At 35.0% G+C, this 21,326-nt stretch overlaps 1 protein-coding gene across 8 annotated transcripts in view; it reads right to left on the bottom strand.

The window, feature by feature from the left end:
* ADGRL3 (adhesion G protein-coupled receptor L3) overlaps positions 1–21,326 on the bottom strand; it is a 941,368-nt gene that overhangs the window by 22,495 nt on the left and 897,547 nt on the right. For all 8 annotated transcript variants that reach the window (XM_072620873.1, XM_072620870.1, XM_072620866.1 and 5 more), the window contains one exon: positions 10,401–10,497. In XM_072620873.1, the coding sequence (XP_072476974.1) occupies positions 10,401–10,497 (97 nt within the window). The remainder of the gene's footprint in view (positions 1–10,400; positions 10,498–21,326) is intronic.

The raw sequence follows: 21,326 nt of genomic DNA, 5'->3' as shown, positions 1-21,326 counted from the left end.
TGTATGATAGCACTTTAAGGCTTAAAAGTGTTTCACATATGTTATCTCACTTTAGTCTTTCTATATCCTGTCAAGTAAGTTCTCCAGATGTTGTGTCCATTTTGCAGATGAAGAAACTGAGACTTAGAGAAGGACTTTGACTTGGGAGGTAAAATTTGAACCTATATTCCTAAATCTAAGTCTACATTGTAGGATATTTCCTCTTCTCTGTGTATATGTATGAGAGTGTAATATTCTTGGGGAGAGGGACTTCTTTTTCTCCTTCAGTTCTCTTGTATTAGTAGGTATTTAAAATGGTTTGTTGGGTTGAATTGAACTAGTGACTTTGGAGCATAGGTTCTACTAAAATGGAGTGGAAATAAACCTAATTCCCAGCATGAAACTAAACTATTAGGAAGCCACAGTTCCTCTGAGAAACCAAAGACATTTAAAGGACAAGAACATTTATCCTGAGTATCATCTGTTAGAATTATTGGGGATAATTTTAGAGTGATCTATCATCAGTGTTCACAAGTCAATACTTTAATGGTTACTGTTTAAAGCAACTGCCACAGAAAGTGGAACCTCTAATCATCATTTTTAAAAAGAACATTTTCCTCATTACAGAAGGAATATGCTTAAAGAACTTTTAGTTTCTTCACTGAAAGTTCTGTGAACATCACACAGTTCTGATAGTCTAATTCAAACTTTTGTGTCTGAAAAAGATTTATCTTGATTTTAGATTAATCATATGTTTTAACATAATCAGTAATAGATATGACTCTGACAATAGAATATACATATAAAGGTGTGTGTATATGCACATATATATGTGTATATATGTTTGTATGTATGTATACATATACATACATAAGTTGAGCCTGCCTAGATATACAAATGGATTAAGCCAGGATACAGAGAAAACTCCAAGTTAGGCTTTAGATAAGCAAACTTAGAGCAATCATTACCTCTGACTTTGGTGTCACAGTTTATTCTTTAAATTGTCTTATTGTTATATGAAAATTTATCCCAACTGTTGTCCCATTCATTTCTGGTGAGTCTCTCCCTTCTTATCTTTCTTTGTTTTATCTCCCTTGATCTATCTTGGCACATATCAGACCATATAACTATCTTTAGATTGATTTGGGATTTCTGAGTCATGTGACCAAAAAGACAGCTGACTAAATATTTTCTCTGATTTCCCATGACCTTTCTCACCTCTCCAAAGAAGAAATTATGTTTCAAAATTAACTGTCTCAGCTGTCTCTATACTTTAGGATAAGTCGTTATATACCCACAGGTTATATATTTTGTGTCTCAGATATGTTTCTGTATCTAATTATAATAGTGGGCAAAATTCCTATTTAAACTAATATGGTGATCATTATTTTCTCCCAACAAAATGGTTTCCATCCCTCTACATTATTCTTTCTGTTGAAGGCACCTAAACTAGAAAGTTCAGAGACTTTTCTCGACTCTTCTCTCTTTCTCATCTGACGCATCAAATCAGTTGGAAAATTTTATTTCTATCTTGACAATATATTTTGCACCCACTCCTCTCAACACATACTGCAATCATTTTCAGTCAAATTTTTCTTTTTTCTCATCTCAACTATTGCAATGCCTTCCTCTTTAATCAATCCCTCATATTACAACAAAGAATCTTCCAGTGCTTACTTCTCTAGTAAAAATTCTTTGGTAGCTTGAAAGTGACTACCAATGAAAGTATAAATTGCCCATCTTGGTATTCAAAGTGCTTCACAATCTGGTTCTAAATTATTTCAAGACTCAAAAAATATTGTTCCCTTTTACCTTTTCTCTATCCTGGTCAAATGGGACAATTATTCATTCCTCATTCTTACCCTGCCCTCTTCTCCTTCCACGAATGTTCTTCCTACTCACATTTGTCCAGAAAGAACATGTTAACAGCATATTGAGAAAACAAACAACCCAACAACTCTATTTCCAGGATCCACTGTACTATAAACAGTAGAACTTTTTGATTCTTACAGACTGAAAATCATAGGTGAAGATCTTCCCTTTCTCTTTCTCCCTTCCACTCTTTCTTTTCATTTGCTTGTCTATCTCTCTCTCCTCCTCTCCAGTTTGAATTGAGAACTCTTTCTGAAAATGACTTAGTTTGATTAGGGTTTGAATAGAGATAATAGTCCTTGTTTCAGCTTTCTTACTTGTCTCACCATTTAAACCAGCATTTAATTTTCTTGCTTCATTATTAAGGAATATGGAATAATAATGCTTAAGGACAATATTTTAAAATTTTGAATGCATTAGTCAAAGATTGGAAATTGTTACCACATTTATACATCAGGAAAAGGAAGTGATAATAAATACTTGATATAAAACCTAACAGCATTAATAAAGGTAACCAGTTTTTGTATGCATCATGGAATGCTTAACATACTTGAGTTAATATGGTCGTACAGCTCGTTGTTGACACTGAACAGCATTTTTATAGGCTCTTTGATTTGCTACATGTGCACAAGCACACATGCACATCATTTACCATTTTTCTCTGCATATATCACAAACATGCAAATTTATTAAGATATGGTTAATATCTACAAATGACAATTCTATAATCATGTAGAGGGGCAACCATTATGGGCAGTATGGTATTTTATGCTTTTACACCAAATTATGTTTACTGACAGTAATGAAGTTCAGTGAATAAGTGTTTCACCCTGGAAGGATTAATTTATATAAGCCATCAATAACCATCAGCTACCATTGACATTTTTCATTTGCATTTTCTATGAAAACATAAAAACAAAATGTGTTTAGGAGCCTGAATATTAATGAGGTGGCAGGTGATTTATTGTGAAGTTTCTTTTGCCCCAGTGATCTAGCAGCCTGGGAAAGACAATACGGCTCTGACAAGACACGAGCTTAAAAATGGATTGGAGTCACATCACTGCTCGGCTACATAACTGGTTATTTAGCAGTGCTGTCTGAATTGAACTAGTGTTTCCAAAGATTTCTGAAGGGTAAGAGAGGACACTGCAAGAATTGGAAAGACAGTGTTTAGGTTAATTTTTAGAGTAGAGAGAGTAAATGAATTACCTTTAATTCTGACACAGCAAATGTGTTTTCAGATCAAGAAAGCAAAAGACAGAAGGGGGAATCCATTTTGCATTTAATTTTTAATTCAGAGGAGACAAGTCTATTTGATTAGGCTTTTATTCTACTTTAGCCCAGAAGGTATCATCCTCTTAGATTAAAGTAATAAAGATTTATATTCACTCAGCTCACGTTAGCATTCAGTTAACCACCTCTAGTTTTTTATTACCTTTATATGGGAATATACAAGGAGTATTGGTGAAATGACTAGAAGACAGAAAGTTTTGGGAATGGAAAATAAATGAAATCTACTTTTTGTTGCTGATAGTGTAAACTCGTTATGGGCAGGGTCTATATCTTGTCTCTCTCTTCATGTCACTCAATTTTTAAACAAATCCTGGTGCATATCTTATCGTGGCACAGGCAGACACTGGGTTCACACAAATTCTGCCATAGAACATAATCTCTGGAAGAGCTACCCACCTGGAAAGGCTTTGAGCATGGTCACAGAAAAGACTGACTAGGTGTCTGAGGTTTAACCTAGCTAAGTATAGAGATATTAATCACCAGAAGTAACCTGGCAATTTATCAGAAGATTTTCAATTTTTTGGCAATGAGAACCCATGAAGCAAAGCAAACATCTGAAAGAGTCATAAGCTGAATGAGGCAACCTTTGATTTTGTCAGTCAGATTGGTAAGGCAGCAGAAAAAAGGCAAGATGCTGCAAAGAATAATTGTTTTTAGACTATCACTATTAAATATAGGTACTCTAAATGAGTCCTTTGTTCAATAACTGATCAGTTGAAACATAATTGGAAAAAATGAATCACATCAACATTAATGTTCTTACTATAAATGAAGCCAGAAGAAGACCATGAAGATAACTGTAGCATATGGGCAAGTATTTGTAATAAAGTATGAGGAGGCAAACACATTCCATGGAGAACTTGACAGATAATATACTATTATCTAAGTCAACATACTTTGATACTTGTTTACTTCAGCGTGAAGATACACAGAGGGAAAGACAGCAGAAACTGAAAAATATGACTCAGATATGATAAATGAAAGAGGTCAAAGTTTCAAAACTGGTTAATGTCAACACTTTTATCCACACAGACACACATACATAGATCACATTCTTTTTTCTTCCAGAAGAGAGGGGGAAGATTCTGAAAGTGATGAGTACCAAAAAATACCACAAAAATTAAACTATGTTTTGATAAAAACCAATTGGTTATTGATAGGGAAATATTATTAAACTCAATTGTTTGTTGTAATGAGACTATTGACTTGAGCCAAAGATCAATATTAATGTCAGATCAGAAGAATAAATATGAGAATTGGCAGACTTCAAGAGTTTAATCTCATCTATTTAAAAGAGTATCCAATGCATAAAAATGGGAAATGGAAAAATAGGAGAAGATATTAACTTTGATTACCACAATTACCTGCAAGACCTTTATTGAAAGGGTCAAGTCCAAAAAAAAAAAATAGCTAAGTTAGCAAATAAGCAAACAGTGGCTCTCCTTGCCAAGCAAACACATGGCAGCCAAAGGAAGCACTATTTTAGAATTCAGGCTCATTTAACAACAACAAAATGTGCTCTGTAGGAGTCAAGCAAAGGACTAAATGTTTTTTAGTTAAAGCATTTTTTTGTTTGCCTCTTTGTGACCTCATCTGAGGTTTTCTGGGCAAAGATATTGGAGTATTTACCATTTCCTCCTCCAGCTACAGATGAGCAACTAAGGCAAACAAGGTTAAGTGACTTTTCCAGGGTCAAACAGTAAGTGTCTGAGGCGAGATTTGAACTCAGGAAGATGAGTCTTCCTGACTCCGGACCCAGCACTTTATCTACTGTGTCTACTAGATGCCTGTGGCTTATTGTTGCCTCATACAATAGCCCCCAAAAGCACTAAAAGCAGAAAAAGTCTGCCAAAATCTTATTGTGAGACTCAAATGAGCTGCACTTTCTCAAGGGCAACTGATAGATGAAACTGTTAGCAAGTCAACAAATAAATGGAAAATGAAACATACTTGTCAGTGATTCTATACTAATCTATTTTCAATTTTATTGATAGATGATCCATTGTATTTAGACCCTAATATCACAGTTCTTGATGTATCATACAACGAATTAGAAATGACAAATAAGAAGATAAAATGCCAGGAAGAATAGGTACACCAGACTAAGTACACAGTGAGAAAAACTGTGTCAAAGGTAGCATAATTTTGAAAGTATTGAGGGATCATTTTTATAACATATCTCAGGGAAGGTAAGATTTTTTTAAAAGGAAAACATCAGTTGGTGTTATTACCCAAAGAAGTTGACCAAGGCAACATCAATAATGACTAACTGATATGCTTATTTTTATCATCTGTATACAATCTTGATGAGAATGATCTATACATGTACGTAAACATGTATCTTTGATGAAACTATGAGAAGGGAATAGTCAAGCATCGGCAAAAGATTCACTACAACCATGTCTTTCTAGGCACAATGTGAACTGAAATATATGGAAAATATAAGATCCCACACTCACTATTGCTAGTTGATTACCTCCTATCTCTCCCAAAAACTTTCAGATAAGTTGAGTAAAACTCAGCCAATAGCATTCTTCTTCAAAAAGAAGTATTACATACGTGTCAAGATCATTGATGCGACATTGATCAAGATCAAATCTCCTTTAGCCACTGCAAACCACAGAGGTAACTTTTAAATTACACACTTCACTATTGCCATCAAGTAAGACTTTCTAAGTAGGAAGGTTTATGTTATTTGCTACTGTCATGGAATATGCATGGCCTTCATAGAAGATGGGCTTCCCAAATGAGATTGAGGGACTTCAAATGCTTTTGGGGGAATATGCTGTTAATTAATCAGCTCCTAGAATGAGACTTCAATGATGAAAAGCATGACTACTAAACATATTTTCTCATCCATGAAACAATTACTACTTGCTTTATCTAACTCACAAGGTAGTGTGAGAAAAATATTTTCTGAAGTAAAAATTTGACTCACTATTGTTGCTATTCTATCTCCAAATTATAAATTAAATTTAGAAGGAAAAGCTACCTGAATTCTAAAAAGCGTTATAATACTTGGAGAAAGAGAAAGATGCACTCAGTCTTTTGGTAGAATGTAGAATATGCCTGAAACATAAGAATAGTATATGACAACTATCTGATACTGGGTTTGACACGTTGTATGTTTTATAATAAATTCTGCATATATCTAAAATGCTAGATTAAGAAGAAAGTCTTAAAATGGATAATATGACCTCTAGAAAAGTATTTGAAAACATTGATATAATTTGAAGACTGACATGAAAAAAGGCTAGAGTAGATGCTTGATCCCAAGAATATGCCATTTACTATGACAGAAGGTGAAGTAACAGTAAAAAAAAACACTTTAGAAAGAGAGAAAGGGAGAAAAATTTACTGTAGTATTCATCTGTAGAAAGAAAATTTTATTCTTAATGGATCTTGAAGGCAGCAAGAATATGTTTTTGTTTCTGGGGAATAGATGGCATGTAAAATGAAATGTTGGAATGAGACTTTTTGTAGAGCTATATTCCAGATCTACATATAGGCAAGTTAACTCAAAAGCCTGACCTTTGACTACACAATGTAATCTAGGCAAAAAGTACATTTTGTTAACTACATTTGTTTTTCCAAAGGGCATTGGGAAATACATAGTGGGCATGAGTCATCCACAACATATCAATAAGTTTTTGCTCAGGAGCTATATAAAAGATGTCATCAAAGAGAAATATGAAGAAAAGGTGAATTATGCTCAGTCATATGGCAAAAATGATGGATAACTAGTGAACTGGATTCACTACTATGCATGGTCAAGGAATATATAGTAAAGTTTAGACCACTAGAGGATACATTTTTGTCTATGGTACCACAAACCCACTGAAATATATAAGCATTGATTTTGTTAATTGCTGGAAACAAACAATAATATAAATGGTTACAATTTTACTGGTCCAAGAAATCAATATTAATATGACTTATCATCATCCAACTAATGAAAAAGAGAGTATATGAGTTATATTTGGAGAATAATAAGTGACATTTAAATAAGTTAGGTTCTTGAAAATTAATAGATCAGAATGAATTTTCCAGTGGAATGAATCTGTGATGTTTATCAAGGTTGTCATCAGTGACTTGCATAAAGGAAGAGATGTTATACTCATCAATTCTAGGGCTGACATGTAGTTGGGAGGGCTAATTCACTGGATCCAAAAAGCTCTTGACAGACTAGAACATTGGACTGACTCTATCAAGATGAAATATGAGAAAGAGATGTAAAGTCTTATACTTGGTTAAAAAAAAATCAGTATCAAAAGTACAAGATAAGAAAGTCTTGATTAGATATCAGTTCTGAAAAAAAAATATCTAGGAGTTTTAGGGGATTACAAGCATAATATGAGCCAGCATTACAGTGTAGAAGCAAGTTAGTGTGACCTTGAACTATATTTAGAGCGACAGAGTTTCCAAGACTATGGAGGTGAGAGTCTCAATGTACTTGACACTTGCCAGACATCATCTGAAGTACTGTGTTTGGTCTGAGGTACCAAATGTTAAGAAGTACAATGATAATCTGTAATAGGGGCAGCTAGGTGGTTCAGTTGATAGAGCACCATGACTGGAGTCAGGAAGATCTGAGATATGACCTCAGATACTTTCTAGCTATGTGACCCAGGGCAAGTCACTTAACCTTTATTTATCTCAGCTTCCCATCTATAAAATGATTATATAGTGGAGAAGGAAATGTTGAACCATTTCAATAATTTGCCAAGAAAATCACATGGACTAAGTCCATGGGATCATGTTGAATCTGACAGGACTAGAGAACTGAACAACAAAGCTATAGAGTCTCCATAGGAGAACAAATAAGATGGCAAAGGACCTTGAGACCATGTTGTACGAAGGTGAATTTAAAGAATTGGACAAGTCTAGCCTAGAGAAGACTCAGGCAGACAATATGGCTGCCTTCAAATTTGGAAAGGTTGATATGAGGAGGGATTGAATTTGTTTTGTATAACTCCAGAGGGAAGATCCAGGAGTCATGGGTGGCAATTACAAAGGCAAATTTAGGCTTGGCTTAATGAAGTTCCAAAGATGCTCTAAGACATGGTGGGTTCTTCCTTCATAGAGCTTTTCCAGAAGAGGGCAGATTACCATTTCTTGCATAGGTTATACTCGGAATTCCTTTCCTATATGGGTTGGTGTAGATGGACAATAAAGTTATTTCCAACTGTCAAATTTTGTGATTATGTATTTCACTAAGTTTGGACACAATTTATTAGAAAAAACCCAATAAATCATAACAGATACTACATAAAGGATTAAATAATAAGGCAAATAAAGTCCTTGTACTCTATTTTCCGTTCTTACAAAAAGAGACATCTAAATGTTTAAAGGTCATTTAAAAAAATCCTAAAATCTTGTTGTTTATGGTTGTTTAAATAAAATCTTAAAATCTCATTTGTTGGAGAATTTATAGTGTTTTCTTTTCCAGAAAGAAATGGCTTTCTTTAAGAAATGGCTTTCTTAAAAAGAAAACACTATAAATTCTCCAGTGAATAAGATTAGGTTAAGGAAAATAGAAAGATGATGAAATCATATAATTTTATGGCTACATGGGCCCTTAGAGATCATCTAGTCCAACTACATCATTTTATAGATGAGAAATTCTGTCCATTTAAAGGAATGATTCTTGTGCTCACAGATAGACTCATGATCAACTCATCGTCCGCCATATAGGAAGTCATCTGTTCTCTTACACACAGGCCCATTTTTCACCAGTTGGAGTTAAGGTGGTATTAGATGAGGACAGCTTTGTAACAGTTGCTTAGATAAGTGGATTCTATATATTTAAAAGAAGTAATCTTTGCCCCTCATCAAATAAACAAATACAAAATCATTATCTTTTTCGTATAGGAAATAATGGACTGGATTCTTGAGCAATATGTTTAACAAGAGTCTTTTTACATGAACCAAAAAGTATTAATTTACTCTAAGTACTTAAATCTTACATTTTTGTCCTAACGAATACATACAATTTAAAAAATTATGGTTCCCTCTATTGCAACAAATAAAGGGTAGATTCCCATCCATTTAAACACTCCCTCCCCTAAAATGATGAGTGTGCCATTCATAAGCACATATTACTTATGTGATAATTCTATAAGTAATATGCTAAATGAAACTGATATGACAATAACTTAAGACAAAATAAGCTGCAGTTTGTAGTTTGAGCTAAGTCAAGGAAAAAATAACTAATGCCAATTGCAGAACTCACCCTGGCTAGAAAAAGTGACATGTGCCTATAATCCCCGCTCCTGAGGAGGCTAAGGAGATTGGTAGGTTGCTTGAGCTTGGAAGTTCTGAGCTGAAGTAGTCTAAGCTGATTGAGTTTTCACACTAAGTTTGGCAGCAATGTGTTAAGCTCTAAGGAACATAGGGCTACCAAGCTGCCTAAGAAGGTATGAACTATCTCAGGCAGGAAAAAATGGATGCTATTTAAAACAAAACAAAACAAAAAAGCAACCTGGTCCTTGCAAAAACTGAGCCAAAATATCTTAGGAGAATGAATCTGGAATATCAGAGGTTCCTAAACTACTACTTTCCAATGGATATGATAATGCTCTAAATGTTTTCATTAAACTCAAATTCAATCTAGAAAACAAATCAATTAGAGATTTGCTAAAAGTACAGTGAGACAATCTGAACTAGTCAGAAAAAAATAAAGTAGAGCCTGTGGAACAATTTACCCAGAAGTACTCAAGATCAAGGCGCACATACAGATTTTCCCCTTATCCTTATGAATCCCTCTTAGTTGGTCATGCATTCTAAAGATTAAGATCAGATACGCTTTCCTCCTGTTGACTGTAGATACGGATTATGCAGTATTTTTTTTTTTTTTACTACCTGAAAGAGTATGAAATTGTTTTATACCCGGGACAATGTGCAACTCTATGATGCTTAACAGACTCTATAGCCACATAATTGCCCATTTTCATTGCTTGCAATGAGGCCTGACAGCTCACCAGTTTATGGCAGTAGCAGCTGCCTATCTGGAAAGAAGTTCCTCATTTCCTAACTTCTTTTCAGAACAGATATTCTGAAAATTCAAGTTTTAAAAAAATCCAGCTTTATGAATAATGGAACACCCTGCTACACTCAGCCAGGTTTTATACTTTGTTGTAATATTCCTATCATAGGGAATGAGTGAGGTCCAGCAGAAGCTGAAAATAAAGCAATAAACTGAAGACTCCTTAAAGTCATCAAAGAAATCATAAATATGAAAAATAGTTTATAATTACCTCTGTTGAGTGACGCTGAACTGTTTATATCTCCGGTAATAAAGGAAGACTCAGACTGCTTTCGAACTGTGTCATTCCACATCCTTCGAATCCGGCTCTAGAAACAGGAAAGGGAGGAGAAGGCACAAACCAATCAGGCACTTCGTTTTCTCACTAAAATTCACCCACATGCATCATTTTGTTGTTGAGAAGGTTTTTTTTCTTTCTGCCTGGCTGTAATAAACCTTTTCGACATTGATGAAGCTCACTTGCAGTGGTTGATTTGCAAAAGTTGATTTGCTGACTTGAAATGATCTCCCATGAAGTCTTGCTGCACTCAAGTGCCATATGTATTTCCATTGAAAAGGAAAAGGACAAAAGCTACGAACTGCTAGAATGGGACTGAGCAATTAGAGACAGATAAATGGTGGATATTGTCTTTCAAGGCTTTTGCTGGGTTAAAATGTGTTAAATTTGGTGAAGATTCAAGACAATAAAGTACTTCGTAAATACCTGAACAATTTTGAGGAGGCTGTTTTATTTGGAAAAGTATGAAACTATTTTTATTGTGATGGAGATCACACACACACAGACACGCAGACACACACAAACACACAGACACTCACACACAGACACACATACACAACACACACAGGCACACACACAGACACATACACACACAGACACAGACACACACACTCACACACAGACACACATACATAACACACACAGAGACACATACACACAAACACGCAGACATACTCACACACACAGACACACACATGCACAACACACACAGACACACACACAGACATACAGACACCCCTTTGTACCCCTTTGGAATGCCAAGTTTTGGTTACCTTCAAATTATAACAGAAAACTAACAGCCGAACAATTAAAAATTAAAATTTAATTTAATTTTCATTTTTAATTCTGTTAAAAAATACAGCTAATTAGATTTCAATAACACTCATTTTTTTTTCTAACAAACAGGGATTTTAGGGAATACCACACTATTCTGACTTCCTTTTCTTAAAAAAAATAAATGCAGTCACTTCTTCCTACTACCCTGCCAATGGAAATTATGGGGACTTAATGTGGAAAATTCTCAAACTCATTTCTGTTTGTGTAGATAACCACAAACAAACTGCCTGACTGAGAGAGGGATCAGTTTGGGACGATCACCACATTGGCACTACATTTAAGTTTGAAATCATTTCTGCTCAAAGGGCACTAAAAATTCTACTGGAATATACTCCCAGCTACCTGGAAAGTGAAGCCATATTTTCCATGGCTATGCAAATAGCAGATAAGCTTCAGCAGTTTTGACCAAGTTAGAAAGGTTTCCCTTCCAGATTATAGATGAACTATGTTTCTATTATTTTAGAACCAACCTAGCTAAGGTCAGAAAGATTCATCACTCCTATACTAGTTTCCAGTGATCATTTTCTTTTGGTCATAGGAACACACAGAATGCTAAAGTATGGAAAGATTTCAGCGCAGATCTGACCCTTTTTTTCCCCCCACTATTTCAAGGGGCTATTATTTTGTACATGTAGATATTCTCTTGATCGCAGCTCGTTATAACTCCTCAAGTCACTAGATGGCTTTTGAAAGCTGCTGTGTGATAATAATGATATCCTAATCTGGGGATAAGCTTCTCCCAATCTGATCCAGCTGTTCCTCGGATGACTCACATACAGTCCATCACTGTACTCAAACACAAAACTTTTCCAGCTTCTTAGGAAATTGTTGGAACTTGCATTCTGAAGGTATGGCTTAAGAGAGAGAACTAAGAGTCATTTCTACAAAATGTTAAGGTATGACAATATGACTTTAGGGATGATAGCACCAACAATGATGAAATAAGAGTTATTTCTGATAGAGTTTCAGTCACATACAATAATCCTTAAAACTAGTCTATTAATTATCAGACTATATAGGGATGGTAGAGTAGGTATTATTACTATCTTTACCTACGATCCAAGGTCTGAAGATATAAGTATCAGAGACGGGGTTTCAAATGACAAGTACTGGATAACATGGTGAAAATAGTTTAGTATTATTACATTAATTTTTTCAGGTCCATCTAACTATTCAGTTTTTATCAAGATTTTAGGCCTTGCTGCAAGTAAGAAGTCAAAGAGTAACTGAGGTAGAGACATGTTATCTGCAGATACCTTTTAAATGAAAGGCATAAAAAATTCAATTTAAAAGCATTAAAAGTATTATTTAATTCCTTCTCTCTAGAGATCCCTATAGTTGGCTGTGGGGGAGATGCAATATTTAAAAAAAGATGACCTTGCCCACATGAAACTTGCATTCTTGTAGAAAAAATATGATTTAAGCACAAATGGTTCCAGTATGGAGTTGCAAAAGAAATTGGGAAGATTGTTGCTAGCAGGCAGAACAGAGGAGCTTCATGTAGGAGGTGACATTTAAAATGGGCTTTAAAAAAATAGTTTGGAATTCAATAAGTAAAGCCTTTTTATACAGGATGTATCAAAATGCAGACAGAAAATTACAGTGTGGGTGTAAAAGGAAAAGAGATTAGCTGAATTAGAGATTTAGCTGAAATAGAGTGTGTGGATATAAGCTAAATTAATTTTAAACACAACTAACATGATAGGCTATATTAGCAGACACTGTTAATGTCTAGGACTAAGGAGGTGATAGTTCTTTGCCACGATCAGATGACATCTCTAATACTCTAAGGGATATATTTTTAAAAGGATATGAACATCCTGGAGAATTTCCAGAGAAGGATGATGAAGATGGTAAAGAGGTTTAAGATTATGCCATATGAAGTTGGGTTAAGAGAACTAGGAATATTTAGCTAGGAGAAGACGTATAGTAGGATAAAATATTTATCTTTCATAGTATACAGTATTGTCATATAGAAAAGAGAGTAGACTTGGTCTCCATGGCCCCATGGGAAGAACTAAGAGCAGACATTACCAATTGCAAGAAAGGTAGATTTAGGTTTGAGGTAAGGAAAAATTCCCCAAATTAGAACTATGCTAAAGTGGAAAAGTCTGCTTTGGGAGGTAATGAGTTCCCCCTTACTAAAGGTCTTCAAGCAAAGGCTGGGTGACTAATTATGCACTATGTTGTAGAAGCAGGAGCTGAGTTGGATGGCTTCTGAGGTCCCTTCCAACTTTCAGATTCTACGATTCCCTCAGCAATATGAAATCAGGATGGAAAGATTGGTTCATGCCAGAATATGTTAGTTTTAGCCTGCCCGGTAAATGAGTTTAGACTTTACTCAGTGAAAAATAGAGAAATATGAAATAGTTTTGAACTGAGAAGAACCATATTGCAAAAGAACATTAATTTCATAGAAGTATGAATAATATGTTGGAGTGAAATGAGAATGGAAGCAGGACTTATATTAGGTCTTTTATACAAGCTACATGCTCATGCTACAGTCTCCTTAAATTTCATAATGAGCCCCACTCCAGTCTGGTTCATTCACCTCTCAGCCTTTTGCACTGAGTTCTATTTTCACCACTCATCTACATTCTTGATCTTTGAACCAGTTTCCAATTCATTTCCTCATTTTACATGAAATCCAGCCTTTGCCTGAACATAGGTGGCCATTCTTTTCTTCTATCCCCTGGACTTACTAGCTAATAAACCATATTAGTCCTTGATTTCTACAGCTGTTTTCAGATCATTCGTTTCCTACATCCATTAGTAAATTCCCTCTTTTGGAATCCAAACAATATGTTTATACCACATTCTCTCTATCCATTATTGACCTGTAGGTCATTTTCTAAGATTCTTCAAAAATACCAGTATCTGGGTAATCATCTAATTTCAACTGTACCCACTTACAACACCACCAACACTACCGCCACCACACCATCATTATCACAATGTGGGCTTCAATATTAATTCTGATGAAGCTCTAACTACCAGGTCACTTCATCAACCTCTTAAAATACAACAGTTTTCCCCTCCATTTTGTTCTAGTAATATACTGGCTTGGGTAAGGAAATAACGTTAGCACTGTCAGAGGACAGGGTTTAAATCCTGGTTCTGTTACTTAATATCCATGTGATCTTAGGTCACTTAGACTTTCTGAGATCCACTTTCCTTATTTGTAAAGGGGTTGGATTAAATGGCATTTAAGGTCTTTTACAGCTCCTATTCTATGAATCCATGGTCCACTGAAAGCAAATTTACTATTTCTCAATGTAGCAAATTACACTTGCATGTAGCTTTAATTGGTAGTAAATGTTTCCTTTCATCAAGTATCAGTTTCCCTCTTTGTAACTTACAGTCACTTCCATTTCTGTCCTACGGGAATGAGAACAAGTCTAATCCTCTTCTTCATGATAAACCTTCAAATTCATAAAACTCAGTTATGCTCCATCCTAAGATTTCTCTTCTCTAGATTAAATAAACCTAGTTCCTTCCACAATTTTCAAATGACATGAACTCAATGCCCTTCCCCATGCTGGTTGCCCTCCTCTCAATGCTTTCTGGCTAATCAATTTTCTTCTCAAAATATGATGCCTACAACTTCATACTTCAGATGAGATATGACAAGAGCCAGATGTAATGAGACTATCACCTCTCCAGTCCTGGAATCCATGTCTTTTTAAAGATAGCCTAACATTTCATCAGATTTCCTGGCTGCCATATTACAATGTTAATTCATTGTTATCTTAATGTTAACTCATTTTTGTCCTTAAATTCCATTAAAACCTCAGATAATTATTATATAAATGTCTGGCTAGTCACACCTTTGCTCCATTTTGTTTTTGTGAAGTTGATTATTTTGAATCTAAGACATTCTTTTTATCCCTATAAGTGTCATCTTAGATTTGGCCAAATATTCTAGCTTGTCATGATCTTTTTTTAGTTCCCGGCTATCATTTACTATGATAGCTACCCCTCTCAGCTTTGTGACATCTGCAAATTTGATATCCGCATCATCTAAGCCTTTGCTCAAATGACTGATAGAAGTGATAACAGCACAAGTCTCTGGGACAAACAATTTGACCCCTTATTCCAAACTGGCATCACACCATTAATGACAAATCTTCGTGTTCAGCAATTTTCCCCTTCCAAACCTACCTATTCAGGCTTTCGTCTAGCTTATGTCCTTCCATATTTTCTACATGAATAACACAACGGGCTTTGTCAAATGCATTGCTAAAATCTAGTTAAAAATATATCTATAGTATTCCTCTGGTCTACCAGTCTAATAACCCTATTAAAAAAGGAAATGAGATTAGTCTGGCATGACCTGTTCTTGATGGAGTCATGCTGGCTCTTGGTCATCACTATTTCCTTTTTAGACATTCACTAACGAAACCTTTAATAATAATTTGTAGAATTTTGCCAGCAAACCAAGTCAAAGCTTCCTGGACTGTATTTTCCATTCTCTAGTCTTCTTTTTCTGAATATGGAGACATTTGTCCTTTTAAAAAAATCCTGTGGCACTTCTACCGAGCTCCATGATTTTTCAAATACCATTGAAATGACCCAGCAAACACAAACCTCACAGTCTCTTTACCTTTCTTGACTGTCAAGGCCATGTTCTACCCTTTACCATTCAAAGACAACACTTTGTGGCAAAGAAAAATTGAAACAAAATAAACACTTGAAGAGCTCTGCCTTCTTTCTCTTCTCAGTTCTCATCGTTCCTTGTAATGCCTTAGGGATATAATTGTTGAGAAGTATAAAGAATGTTGTGTTTAGAGTCAAAAAAACAAGTTCAAATTTTACCTATGCTACCTATTACTTGTTCTATTTTGGGAAAGTCACTTGACCTCTCTTGGTCTCAGTTTCCTCAATTATAAAATGCACTAAAAGATCTATAAGGTCTTTTAAAATTCCACAGTAAGGGGAAAGAACTCGAGCCCTTTTTTATCCCTAGATGCTTCTATTTGGGAAATTTAGGGAAAATAAGGCACAGTCTAGTAGAAACAAAATATTCATAAAATTTATACTGGTTAGCAAGTGTAACTCCTACAAAAAAGGTACAGATGACGTGTGTGTGTACGTGTATGTGTGTGTTCTCTTGAGGGCTGTGAGCTGTGATGATACTTTTATAATCACAATATACAGTGAATGCTGGATCGATGATTCATCTCCTGTCGTGCTATTATTTTGATGCCCCACACAATCAGGTGTATTTCTCAGGCGCAAAGCACATCAGCAAATATTCTGTTCCTTTTTTTCACATCATGAAAATGTATTAGTGTCACTACAGGTGATGAAGTGCAAGAAGCTATGTGATGCCTGTGCAAGGAGATGATGAGCTCAGATCTGGAAGAGTTTAAGTCTCTAGGTGGGAAAAAAAAAAGGAAATTTCTGAAGCTACACAGTATAATAAAAAAGAAATTAATTATCCTCTCTAAAGAAAGAAAGGACATCTTGAAAAATACAGATCAATTAAATTTGATAAACACATATTGAAAGTGCCAACTTGGTATAAGGTCCTGTGCTACATGTGTTGAAGATACAAAACCAAAATAAGATCTCTTCCCTAGCCTTTCAATGAGCTTATAATCTAATAAAAGGGGACATGGAGATGTGGCTGGAAATAAACAGAAATTATTATACTCCAATGCTCAATGTGAGAAATTCAAGGAAAAGTGAGGAGATTTTTCTAGCTACAGGGATTGAGGAAGACTTCATACAGAATGAGTTACTTGAATTGAGTTATTTGAATGGAGTTTGAAAGAAAAAAAATTTATTTCAGCAGACAAATTGGGAAAGAAAGTCTATTTCTAGCATGGATAAGAAAGCAGAATGAGAAAAGGGAATGGTGAGTCATTCAGTTTGGCTAGAAAAAAGTACATGAAATAGAGTAAGATGGTTGAATGCCAGGATAAGGAATTTTATTTTGTTTTGTAGATAATGGGGAACCACTTGAGGTTTGTGACTAAGGGAATATAAAGATTAAAGCAATGGATTAGGAAGATCATATGAACAACACTGTGAAGGACAGCCTTCTTAAGAGAGACAAAAGGAGGAAGGTCAATAAGGAGGCTGGTATAATTGTAACAGCAGAGAAGTGATGGAAATAGTAGTGGTAATGAGTAGCAGAGACACAGCTCTTTTGAGGATAGAACTGATAACTGACTGTAAAAGCTAAAGGAGAGGAAACAATTACAGATGAACTCAAGATTTTGAAGTTGGATTACTAGGGGAACGGGGAAACTAAATAGAAACTTTTCCATTAGATTTGTTCTATAGTAAACAGAGAAATCAATGTGGGCATCATCCACATGTACTGTAAAACCAACAAACAAAAAAGAGAAATTTATGGTTTGGAGGACTCAAAATGTATTAAAATGTAGTCTGTGAATTTCAAAAATTGAATTTTAAAAATATTTATTTAGACTAAAAGCTGCAGAAAACTCTTAAATATTCTCCAGGAAATTTGTGACCAGCTAACATTGTAACTAATGAATAGGCATGGCACGGGCAGGGAGAGGCTTTGAGGGGAGCCAGTTGAGTTCTGTTTTGAACATTTGGAGGTACCTGAAGAACATATGCATGGGTATTTTTAGTAGACAGTTGAAAATGTAGCACGAGAGTTCTGGAGCAGAGGTTAAATGATGTAGAAAGAGATTTGGGAGTCATCCTCATAGAAGTGATGAGCAAAGCTATGAAGCAGTTGAACTCGGTATGAGAAAAAGTAGAGAAAAAGGTCCACTGGGATTGTATTTCAGGGCCCCTGCTAAGTGACCTCCAACAAACTTACCCTTCCAGGACCTCCATGTCTTTATCTTTCAAATGAAGGGCTTGGTCTACATCACTAAGGCCTATTCTAGTTTGAATTCTGTGACCAGGAAATCTTTAGTGCCTTGGAAGAGAACGGTTTTACTGGAGTGGTGAAGAGAAAGCGAGTAGCTCAGTGGTACAGTGAATAGAGCTCTGGGACATGGAATCAGGAAGACTTCTCATGAGTTCAAATCCTCCCTCAGATACTTGCTAACTATGTGACCCTGGGCAAGTCACTTAACCACATTTGCCTCAGGTTCCTCATTTGTAAAATGAGGGGGAGAAGGAAATGGCAAACCACTCCAGTCTATTTGCCAAGAAAACCCCAAATGGGGTCATGAAGAGTCTAAAATGACTAAATCACAACAAAAAGATGAAAGTCCTGTGTTAAACTTTGCATTAGCTTTTATCATTTTATGAAGAACTAACATTTTAAGACTGATAAAATTGAAAGTGAAAACTCAGTTTTGGTGATATTTGTTATGAAGAGTAACACAAGGCATATATAGAACTGGAAGAATTGTATACTTTAAACAAAGGTAAAAAAACTAGAGAGCAGCACAATCACATATGCAAATAACTTTACAAATAAGGATTTTTAAAAGACAGTCATAATACTTTGAAAGGATTATCATAAGATTAAAGGATATTTTCTATCTGCAAACTTGTGTTTTGTTTTGTTTTTAGATCTGTTCTATTAAAAACTATTGTTTTGGTCTTTTCCTAGAAGCTTTCCTGTTTAAAAAAACAAAAAAGGAGATGTTTTCCTCCAAATAATCCTCCAAATATTTCTTAACTAACATTGAATTTTTAACTCAAATGAGTATGGGAAAATTCAGAAACTGGTACTCTGGAATCTTGGTATATTGGTAGTGGCACTGTAAGGTGATTCCCATTCAGGTGGTATGTCTTCACATTTAATGTACTTGATATGAGACAGAAAGGGAAAAGAAACAGTTCCAGGGGCATTATTTTGACTGTCACATAAGACATTCTTTAGAAGGAAGATAATTAAAGAAGATCAACTTTTTTACTTCACTAGGGGTTCATTTACATTATTAAGACAGGCAGCTTCCTAAAGCTATTCCATTTCCTTTGGAGGTCAGCTGAAGAAAAGATAAATTCATTTCATAATGGCAGAGGTCTGTGTCTAAGGAATCATAGACTTGTAGAGACAGAAGGGATCCAAATGATTGTTTAGTTCAATCCATTTATTTTCATGTTATTTTTTTTTAAATACCTTAACAATTAGACTTCACTCTGAATAGGGTAGCATTAGGGCTAACATACAACTGAATGAACTCCTTAAAAGCCAGAAAATATGAATGAATTCCCCTCAGTCACTACTACTTTTTTCAAAAACGATCTTATGTTCTTGGGAGGAGTCTTATTCTCTTGATTTACTGAATAAAATAATACTATTTCATAAATATATGTTGAATAGTATGATTTTTTTTGAAACAGACTGAAATTTCATGACACAAATTCACTCTTTTCATTCAAACAACAAACAGAGGGACTTGCTCTAAGTCATTATCAATATGGACCAAGTTTGAACCAAGGGCATTAAGGTGGCATGCACCATTCATAAAGACTGGGAAAAGGTTAAGAAAGATTAAGGAAATTATTGTAAATTACTATAATGTAATATTTCTGTAACATTAGTAATGATGAATAAAGGGAATTCAAAGTCAAATTTTATAGGATCACAGGATCATAGATTCACAGCCAGAAGAGACCATCTAGTCTGACTCCCTCATTTTGTAGATGAGGACACGGAGCTAGCTCCAGAGGGGACAAGTGACTTACTGAACATGAAATTGAGAATGACAGAAGTAGGATTTCCACACCAGCAGTCATTCTACCATACCATACTGACCCTCATTTGTTTCAATTATACAGAGTGAAGAACTAGAAGAACAATATACATAACCAAAATAATGCAAAGGAAAATAACAGGAAGAGGTATCAGAATTCAGATCTGTGCAGTGAACAGTCTCAAGTGATTTCCTCCTTTTCTCTACAGACAAGGGATGGGCTGTTAAGTGAAAGGAGGAAGATGTGGTCAGAAATGCTCAATATATCAGCTTCTTTTGCTTAATTGAAATTCTTTGCCATAAGAGATATTCTTTTTTACGATCTGAATTGAAATATGACAATAATGTAAAACAAAACACCCAAAAGGCATCGATAAAACCTAAAACAAAAAGAAACAGTGTTCTTTTATAGATAGTGGTACATCATGGGTATCCAGAAAAAAGCACACCCTTTCATGTTACATCTTCAAAAGTGTAAAAACAGAATTGGAGGTTTACCTCTAAAAATACGTATCAGAAAGCATGTGTTTCTAGAAAATTAAAACTATTAACAGGTATTACATATGTATCGTAATTTTGTATGTAAAATACTCAGGTAAAATTAATTTAATGACAAATATGATTGGTTACATTAATAAAAATTATGATTTGTTTCTCTCAGGTTACGTAGGCATGGAAAGAAAAAAAATTATCTCCCCCAAACTTAGTCATTCTTACTTTCTCTCTTATCCCTTTGTCCTGCCTTTTTTTGCCATTTCTTGTATTCAAGATTGTTTAAATTAGTTCTTTGAGTTTTATGAAATAAAGGCAACTATCTCAACCAAGACTGACAGAGTGCTCAGACACCATGGCTAACAAATTTTAAATGCTATCCCTCTGTGGAGATCCATGTGGCTGAAACATGAGGTGAGGTCAATTTGAAGCTGAAATTTTCAGAGTCATTTAACAAAACCTTTCACTGAATCCATGAGGCCAGACCCTGTGTCTGAAATGTAACTCCTTCCTTACTTTTGAATCCTCTAATCTTTATCTTCCTCCAAGGCTCAGTTCAGCTGCCTCCTTTTCTACAATCTTCCTTGACTCTTTATTTGGTAGTGCCGCTTCCTTCTTAAATTACTTTTAATTTACTTATCTGTATATATGCAGTATCTTTCAGGAGAATAAGAACTTCTTAAGAACTTTTTTTTTCCTAACATTTTTGTCTTTTTATCCCCAGTCCCCAAAACAGAGTGGTCTGTGCCTAATAGGCACTTAGTGAATGTGTGGAGAATTTATTTTACAAAATATAGGCTATATGACAGTACAGTTAAATAGATATTATGGAACTGACCAAAAGACTGAACCAAAAGAATAGTCATTGATGTTCATCTAAAGGGTGGTCTCA

The sequence above is a fragment of the Notamacropus eugenii genome, chromosome 6 (genome assembly GCF_028372415.1).
Source record: "Notamacropus eugenii isolate mMacEug1 chromosome 6, mMacEug1.pri_v2, whole genome shotgun sequence".
Taxonomy (NCBI): domain Eukaryota; kingdom Metazoa; phylum Chordata; class Mammalia; order Diprotodontia; family Macropodidae; genus Notamacropus; species Notamacropus eugenii.
Note: the sequence above shows the minus strand (reverse complement) of the source record. Positions and strands in the feature narration are given on the sequence as shown.